The 9,424-nt window shown below is 41.7% G+C and overlaps 1 protein-coding gene across 3 annotated transcripts; it reads left to right on the forward strand.

The window, feature by feature from the left end:
• Positions 1 to 1,816: 1,816 nt before the first annotated feature.
• Positions 1,817 to 7,547, forward strand: SMIM15 (small integral membrane protein 15). Of its 3 annotated transcripts, XM_078384561.1 has the most exons (4): positions 1,817 to 1,951; positions 4,199 to 4,277; positions 5,151 to 5,279; positions 6,171 to 7,547. In XM_078384561.1, the coding sequence occupies exon 4, from the start codon at positions 6,199 to 6,201 to the stop codon at positions 6,424 to 6,426; it is 228 nt and encodes a 75-aa protein (XP_078240687.1). In that variant the 5' UTR covers positions 1,817 to 1,951; positions 4,199 to 4,277; positions 5,151 to 5,279; positions 6,171 to 6,198; the 3' UTR covers positions 6,427 to 7,547. The 3 variants fall into 3 exon arrangements, with proteins under 3 accessions (XP_078240687.1, XP_020639386.1, XP_020639387.1); XM_020783727.3 differs by lacking the exon at positions 5,151 to 5,279 and having other exon boundaries at positions 1,821 to 1,951; positions 6,171 to 6,738; XM_020783728.3 differs by lacking the exons at positions 1,817 to 1,951; positions 5,151 to 5,279 and adding an exon at positions 2,034 to 2,116 and having other exon boundaries at positions 6,171 to 6,738.
• The last annotated feature ends 1,877 nt before the right edge of the window (positions 7,548 to 9,424 follow it).

Genomic DNA, 9,424 nt, shown 5'->3' on the forward strand with positions numbered 1-9,424 from the left:
GATTTTTTTTAAAAAATTACAAATAAAACAGAAATAACCCAGATGAAATAAAAGATGTTCCTGTGGACATGTGCTATTTTTGTACAAATTAAGAAGAACTTGGGAATGTTGCTGCCTTTTCCAGAATACTGTACAACCCGTTCAAAACCTAGTGGCTTGACAATGAACTATAAAAGGACTGGGAGAGGTGGGACCAGAGGAAGGAAGGAAATAAAGAGGGGGGGGCTGTGAGCTCAAGTGTGAATCCCATTACATTGAGTGTGAACACTGAACTCCTGAATCAAACCCCAGTCCTTGTGTGATTGCTGACTATGAATTCAGCCGTAATACAAGTTGCAAATCAAACTGATGCAATTCAGTTTGCCAGTCATGGCCTTAGCTAACTTGTGCCTGCATCCAGAATTAAGTATTTGTGGGATGATTATAAGTTTTTTTGTGTCACATCTTTGTTACTGACGGGCTTTAATCTGATCAGATGAAATCTCCTCTGTGTTCATTTGGGTTTACTCACAAATAAATCCTGATTGTCTTTTAGTTATTCAGTAGCCAGTATCATTCACCTGCCTTTTGAAGGCACCCCTGAGGAGCTAAATGCCTCTGTACACAAATTAGCCTTTTTGTTGTTGCTGCACTTCTCCTGCCGCAGACTGAAGGTCACCATGGCTATTCTGACATTGCATGTGCCAGCTTTAAACCATAATATTGCACTACACTCATATCACTCTTCTAGCTTCTTCAGCAAAGCAGTTCTTTTTTTTTCCTGAACTTCTTTTCCCATTTATTTTACTTTGAATGATTTGCCCCTATGATTCTCACAAGATGATGGAAGGTTTCTATCTTTTTTTTTAATTTCTAAATTTTATTATTTCATTTTAGTATGCCTTTTTTTTAGATACCCCTTCAATAAAAGAAAAGAAATCCCAAATTTGACAGGGGTGTTTATTCACATAATTAGGGGGCGGGAGGGCAAAGACTATTAATGACGCCTAGGGGTTGTTGAACTGACAGGAGTTGTTTCTACAAGTGTGCTTTTAAAGAAATGCCACAGCAGAAACCTCTTCCTCCCGGAAATACCTTGTCCTCTTAGCCTCCCCATGGCATTTCACCTGGAGGAGGAGGGAGACCCACAGAAGTCTCGCCCGCTCCATTGTCTCCCCCCAAGCAGCAAGGAGGGAGCCGCGCTAGAGATCCGCCCGGAAGGAGAGCGGCTGGTGGCAGTCCAGCTTCCCGAGGGGGTCCCTTCTGGTGATGGCGTGGGCGTCCGGCATACCCCCCCTCCCCATATACACCAAACCCCATAAGCCCCCACAGTGAGGGTGCTGCCACCCCTCAAATCCGGCTCTGGGCTCAGAGATAGGAAATAGGAGACATCGCCAGGCTGACCAGTTTCCTGTAGGTCTCTTTCGAAAAGTCTAATTGAGATAAATTAAAGCTGCTTTGGAGGAAAAACGAACAACGTTTATATATAAATATATTTGTGCGTCTCCGGTTTCCTTCATGAACTTGACCTCACCGAGAAAGAGTTTGACTCTTCCATTCGTCTCTAAAAAATCCTCATTTGTCCATTGTTTCCGCCAGACTAGGAACTTTTTCCTTTTTTTGGACTACAAATCCCAGAATTCATCCCCCTCCAAGCTAGCTCATCAGAGAATTCTGTGAGCTGTAGTTCTCCCCATCCCCCGCCGCCGCCCCCACAAAACAAAAGGACAGCTCCCACATTTATTTATTATTTTAAATTCCTCGTGGGAAAAGCCTCCAAGTGGATCAACTATGGTCCAGATGTGTCATCTCCAAGCGACCGACAGAGGGCGCGCCTTGTGAACAAGCGCTTCTGGTCGGGCTCTGTGTCACGGGGCCTCTCTTTCCGGCCCATCCTCCATGATCCCTCAAGAATGCACGTGGGGTTCGGAGGAGGCGGAGGCTTCTCCCACTTCCTTCTTCCTGTTGGCGGGTGAGTGACTCTTTTAAGTCAAGGGGGGGGGGCTGCCTACTTCGGCGGTTGCGGGGGGGGGGCGGTTGGCGGTTGGCGGTGGAGGGAAGCCTTTGCTTCGAAGGAAGGAAGGAAGAGGAAGGCGGCTTTCGGGGTGGCGGAGGCTCCCCTCTTCGGAAGTGAAGGGTGGGAAGGGCCCCGAGCAAAGGGGCGTTTCGGCGACCCTCCTCACTAACAGCCCGGCGGCTCCTCTCGGCTTTGCGTTCAGGCTCCCGCGGTTGCCTCGCCGTTTCCTCCCAGGCCGAGGAAGAGTTTAATCCTCCCCAGAAGACAAAGGCGCTTATTTCGTGGGAACCTTTCAAGCCTCGCATCCCCGTTCCAGGCATATAATATAGGGAGGATCGGCAACTTTGCGGGGAGAAGGGCCCCTTTTTTACCCCTCACCATCCGGAGATTTTTGTATAAAGTAGTTTCTTGCGGAAATTTTTATATACAGTAATTTCTTGTGCCACATTTTTGTTACTAACGGGCTTTAACCTGATCAGAAGGATCAGATATTATTATTATTATTATTATTATTATTATTATTATTATTATTATTATTATTATTATTATTATTATTATTATTATTATTATTAATGCTTCCCAGTAGGCCGAAATTCAAAAGGTGAAGTTTCTAGGACACGGGCCTGGATTTTGAGAAGGTTGCAGCTGTTGAACTCCTCAGTTTCCAGCAGTTGTGAAAAGCCAAAAAGCCTCAGGAAAAATGATCTGAAACTAACGATTGGATAATTTTTTTTAATTAATGGAGCAGAGTTCCAACAGATGGGAAGAAGGATGTTATTCGAATGAGTGCATACATTTCAATCCTGACACACATACTTTGGGATTGGAGCTAATGGTTCCATTTTGAGAAGCTTTTTGGCTAAATCTGATGAATTTCTGTTATTGTTTCTGTTTTGATTTGGTGCTGCTGGTTTCACATGTTGTGACTTCAGATGCCTCTCTGAGGACCAGACACACTGTCACGATCCTGTGGGCTCTAGTAAAAGTATTTAGGGATTATTTTTAATTGACTAACACAACTCACCAACTTTTGTGCTTAAGTTTAGGGGAAATAAAGGCAGACTTTCAGTGTAGGGATATTTTCAACAGCATACTTACCTACAAACCAAGACTGAAGCCCATCTTGGTTTTGGACTTTTAATTGCTACTTTGGATTGTAACTGTTTTGTCATGCCATGCATTTAAATAATGGAGGTCTGCTTTTCATTCTCCTTGACTGTGAGCAGGGTAAGGCATTTAAGAGGCAATTTACTGCATTTGCCTCTGTGCTGTACTTGCCCAACCCAGCAAAGTATGGCCATTATCTGAGATGATGGAGGCTGGAGTCTAATAAACAGCTGTGTGCCTGTTCCTAAGCAAGAGCACACTGTATTTTGTTTTATGTTTTTTTTAGCAATGTTGGGTTAAGCCATATTTAGGCTGCAATCCTTGATACATTTATCTGGAAGTAAACTCTGACACAGTAGGGATTATTTACATATTGAATATTTCACAAGTCATTGTGTATCCTTGTGATTTGAACAGTCCTGTCTGTTGCCTGGTCCACGTTATCTTAAAGTTCTCTTGACTAATATCTTTCAAAACTTTTTGCAGAAATCAATGCTTTTTAGGGATTTTTTCCTCCCCTGCTGAGCTACTATTTTATTACTGCATATATTTAGTTTCAAAACCCTGTTTATTTTTTCCATGCACAAATCATCTTGTTGCATGCACAGTTGTCTTTTTACACCAAGTGCACAAAGGGTGTGTTACGTGTATGTAAACCTCACTGTTTTTGACCAACAGTCTGTGAGTTGTCCAACTGCAAGCCAGAGTGCTCCATCCACAAATCAGTGACATTCTGCAACTGCAAACAGGATTCTGGCCTGTAGCTCTTTAATAGTTGTTCCTTAGATGTAATTCTTCCCCTTGATGTCAATAGGAGGAAATCTCCAAATTATGGAATTTTTGCATAATTTTTTCACAGCTATACATGGCAAAGTGTCACTGTTTTGATGAATGCAGAACCCATGCCACTGTTAGGTTTGACTAATAGAATGAGAGGTAATTAATGTATCAGATTCTTAGCATTAACGTGAATGTAACTTAGACCTTTAAAACAGCACCTTTAGCACATGCAAATATTGCCTGATATTCTGGTTTGGATTATTACATTCATCTACAACAGTAGTGACCAGACTTTTTTTAATTTTATTTCCCAAGGTTATTTATTTCTGTTCTCTTCAACATCTGTTTCCAATCCTGTTGTGCATAGTTAAACTGGAGCTTCTCAGCTTCTTGGGTAAGTGCAGGATCATCTTTTATATTTACTGGATGTTATATAAATACCCGGGGAAAGGATCTGAGATAATAATATGGTCATGGTAGCAAAAGAAGAAAATGACTTTAACAGTATCGTTCTGTATCTGCTAAAGAGGGCGAAACATGGCAAAAGAGCAATGAGAAGTGATATTCACGTCCTATTGGGGAAGGACTGGTGTGTGAGTAGACACCTGGAATTAAATGCAAAGGTGATGCACCTGTGTTTTCATTTCACTCCATAGTTTGTCTTCTTGTTTTGCCTTTGTGGTTTAAAATTGTGATGGTATTACACCATCTTTGTTTTGGCACGAGTGATTGCACAGCATTAATACCATATAAGTGTGTGAAAAGTGTACCTCTTAGCTTTTGTGAGGGATGTGGTGGCACTGCAGGCTAAACCGCAGAAGCCTTTGTATGCTGCAGGGTCAGAAGACCAGCAGTCATAAGATCGAATCCACGCGACGGAGCTCCCGTCGCTTTGTCCCAGCTCCTCGCCAACCTAGCAGTTTGAAAGCATGTAAATGCGAGTAGATAAATAGGTACCATCTTGGTGGGAAGGTAAACAGCGTTCCAGGTCTAAGTCGCGCTGGCCACGTGACAACGGAAACTGTCTTCAGACAAACGCTGGCTCTACGGCTTGGAAACGGGGATGAGCACCGCCCCCTAGAGTCGAACACAACTGACTAAATGTCAAGGGGAACCTTTACCTTAACTTTTGTGAGGAAAAGGGAGTCTATTCGTGTGATCACTATTTTGTCAGGCACGCCAAGTCCTATCCATTTTTTTAACTTTTCAATGCTATATGGTTAGGACAACTCTAGATATGACCACCACCTAACTTATTTCTCTGCAGGGGCAGCCCCTTCTCTGAGGTTTCTCTCTTGTTAGAACTGCTGAGCACAGATTTATTTCACCTGTCCTGTCATCTGAACAGCAGCTTTGCCTATTCAGAATGTTTTGCTGAAGGGCCATCTGTCCCTTGGTAAAGATGCTCTAATATGGTACTAATCACTAGCAAATTTCACAGCATGATTATGAGCTATGATGCCTAGAACTTGGCAGAGTTTCAAAAACAAACTTTTGCCTGCAGGCCAGTAAAAAATTATCTCTAGGATCACTGTGATGTGCAGCTATTAGGTCTGTCACATGCCAGTTGAATAAGTAAATACTTTGATTTGCATGTAGTTAAAAAAAACCAATGAGTTGGACACAGCTTTTTATTCTGTCAGTGGGACCAGCCTCTAAGCAAAATTCCACTCAACATGCTTCTGCATGTGGAAGAGAAGAGGATGAACTTGGCTGACACCTTCTTTCTGTAGCCATCCATTCCACCTATTGTATTGCTCTGGAGGGTCCTCTAAGTTTTCATGAGAAACTATCAGAGGAGCAAAAGGAACTTTGGGGGGGAAGCAAGATACAACAAATATTATCTCCCTAGTTCTACCAGTAGAGTTACCCTGTTGTAGAAGCCATCCATTCATGAAAGGAGCCTTTCAATCTATGGGAGGCTTTTGTTGAATCCAACCTAGTTCTAAAGGAAAATACCTAGTATGCTGTTAGATGATGCATTTTTTATTCTTTTATACAATATGACTTTTTCATTTAAAGTGGTTTTTTGTATCTGCAGTTTATGTAAATGCTTATGTGCTGTGTTTTTAAAAAGAATTTTTAAAAGATGACTTCATCATTATTGTAGCTTTAATAAAGTCATCCACTAGCTGTTGCAGCATAAACAAAAATGTATGATGCTAATATTATGCATACCACACTACACATAAACGGATCTGATTTTGAATTCCTTTCCCCACCCCTGAATAAATAACTGTTTGCATATTAGTCATGTGAAGGTATTATATATTTTTTTCTTTTGAAGGATTTTCCCCAATTAGGTAGCAGAAAAGATGTTTGACACTATCAAATCCTGGGCTGAATATATTGTGGAATGGGCTGCAAAGGATCCATATGGATTTCTTACAACAGTGATCCTAGCTCTTACACCCCTCTTCTTAGCCAGTGCAATACTGTCATGGAAACTGGCAAAAATGATTGAAGCCAGGGAGCGAGAGCAGAAGAAGAAGCAGAAGCGCCAGGAAAATATTGCAAGAGCTAAACGAACAAAGAAAGACTAAAATGTCAATTGTACTGGACAGAACTTTTCTAAAGAATGCACTGTTCCTACCTTTATATCTTTTGTGTTAATCTTTACAGGATATGCATACCTTTGATAATTCCTGAAATACTTTGTTTTTAAAATTTCTGTTATTAATCTCTGTGATCATTACTTTTAATAGTTTTTTTTTTTGAAACCACTACCTTGAGATTTATTTTCTAATTTGGGATGTATTTGTAAGGAAGATGCTAGCTACAATATGTATACAAAGTGTCTTTGTAAGAAATAAATTATGATTCTGTTGATTAAAGATCTAATTTTATAGCCTGGAGGAGACATGTACTATTCTGTTTTTAAACTGTCTCCTGGACACTTTCAGGTTATTCAATTTCTACTACAAATTATTTCTGTCTTTCAGAGAATCCTTATTTTATAGCAAGAGTCAGCATTCTCATCTTCCTTTGATGAATTAATTTTCATGAATTGTACCACCTGAACTAATACTGTAGTACATGCTGAAGTAGTGTGTGCCTACCCATTTCATTTTTTTGGTGAATGTAAATAGTAGCTTTGCCTGTAAATTATTTTGGATAAATAAGAATGTGAATAAGACCATCTGTGTGGTCAGTATGGGACCAGTAATTAGGAATAATGGCTTTTGATACTTAAAAAGTATTGCTTATCATGTGAACAAGCAGAATTGTTAGGTCACTTTGTTCACACAAATATTACGTTCAAAGAAAGTGACAGCACTGCTATGAACCTGTAATCTTACATACTTGTGTAATCTTACTCAAAAATGAGGGCAGAATCAAACAGGACTCTTGTTGTCAATTATCCTCCTTAGACAAATATTCATGATATACTTCTATGAAGGATCTAAACCTGGCATGTTTTAATACTTTTGTCTTGTTAAATCTCACCAATTCTATTTTGCAGAAGAATGTTATGTACCATACAAGAATCAAAAATGCACACAGTTATACTTTGAGGGGAACATCTTGTTTGCAAGAGGCATTTAACTACAAAGTTAGATGGAATATAATACTGATAATATGCAGAAAACAATCCTATGCATATTAATTCAATGCAGCAAATAACAAAATGAATAAAACATAAATGTTGAATGAATGATATAAAGCATATGTTGAAGTCCAGAGTTCTGTAGTCTAAACTGGGGTAGCTGGCTAGGCAAAACGCTGCCCAAAGTTTTGTTCTGTTTTGTTTTGCAGGATTTCACATTTTGGTGGAAGAGAAGTTGTTTTCTGCTCCTGAAAACACCCAGGAGCAGCAGTTGTGCTATATAAAACATCCTCATTGAATCCTACTTTACTGGAAAATTATTGGCCAAAGATTCCATTTATAAGCAAAGTACTGGAGCATATGGTATCTCAGCTTCTAGGATTCCTGGATGAAGTAGATGGTCTAGACCAGTGGTTCCCAACCTTAGGTAACCCAGGTGTTCTTGGACTGCAGCTGGCCATGGGACGGAGACAGCTTTGGTTGCCTTGGTGAATAACCCAGGCTAGGAACTGGATAGCTGGGGTGTGTCCCTGTTAGTTCTGCTGGAACTCTCACTGGTTTTTGATACCATTAACAATGATATCTTGGGCTGTCTCTCAGGGATGGGACTGTAAGCACTGTTTTACAGTGGCTCTAGTCCAGTCCCTTGGGGGAGGACTCAGAAGGTGGTGCTGGGAGACCCCCAACATCCTGGCTTTTGGCCTGTGGTGTCACTTAAAGCAAAGCAAAGCGTGCTGCTTATATACCGCCCCATAGCGCTTCAAGCACTCTCTGGGTGGTTTACCAGTTAATTATGCAGGCTACACATTGCCTCCCCAGCAGTGGTGGGATTCAAATAAATTAACAACAGGTTCTATGTCCTAATGATAAATAAATGTATGTATGTATGTATGTATGTATGTATGTATGTATGTATGTATGTATGTATGTATGTATGTATGTATGTATGTATGTATGTCCAGGACATTTTTTAAAAAAGGTACCACATAAGCAACAGTCTTATATGGTACCTTTAATTTGAAAAAAATCATAGTACAATGAGGACGGTTGTGTGTTGGACTGAAGCGGTCTCACCCCAAAACTTTTTCCCTCTGTGTCCTGCCCTCATGCCTTGTCAATCACCCCCCCTCTCTGCCTCGAGGCCATGAGCTCTCCAGTGACGTCAAGGACTCATCCTCCCCCCCCCTTTCCCCCATTGATGCCTCTGCTCTTTCCAGGGCTTTATCTCTCTCACCCACACCCCACCTCAGACGGCTCAGTGTGGCGCAGGAAGGGAGGCAGCTAATTGCGCCCCCCTCCCCCCGCTCGTCGCTGGTCACCTGGCCCCTCCTCCTTCATTCATCTCAGGCCAGCAAACGGTTCTAAGAACCAATAGTACATTTAGGAATCAGTTCTATAGAATAGGTGCGAACCTGCTGAATCCCACCTCTGCTCCCCAGCAAGCTGGGTACTCATTTTACCGACCTCGGAAGGATAGAAGGCTGAGTCAACCTTGAGCCGGCTACCTGGGATTTGAACCCCAGGTCGTGAGCACAGTTTTGGCTGCAGTACAGCGGTTTAACCACTGCGCCACGAGGCTCTTAAGCTTCTGTTTTGTCACCCACCCCACCCCACCCCATGCTGTTTTAACATTTACATGAAACTGCTCTGAGATGTTGCCTAGAATTTTGGGGTTTGGTGTCACCAGTATGCTGAGGACACCCGGCTGTCCTTTCCATCTAATTCTTGGTTCTAAACCTGATGTCAGTAATGGGCTGGATGTGAGGACAAACAAACTGAAACTTAATCCAGACAAGACAGAGGTTCTCCTGGTCAACTAAAGCAGATCAAGGAACAGGGATGCAACCTATGCTGGATAGGGTAACACTCTCCCTGAAAGCTCAAGTCTAGAGCCTCAGTGTGCTCCTGGATTCATCCCTGAGTATGGATGTCCAGGTTTCAGCAATAGCCAGAAGTGCCTTTGCATAGCTTTTGCATCAGCTGTAGTTGTTCCT

The sequence above is a fragment of the Pogona vitticeps genome, chromosome 2, assembly GCF_051106095.1.
Source record: "Pogona vitticeps strain Pit_001003342236 chromosome 2, PviZW2.1, whole genome shotgun sequence".
Lineage (NCBI taxonomy): Eukaryota > Metazoa > Chordata > Lepidosauria > Squamata > Agamidae > Pogona > Pogona vitticeps.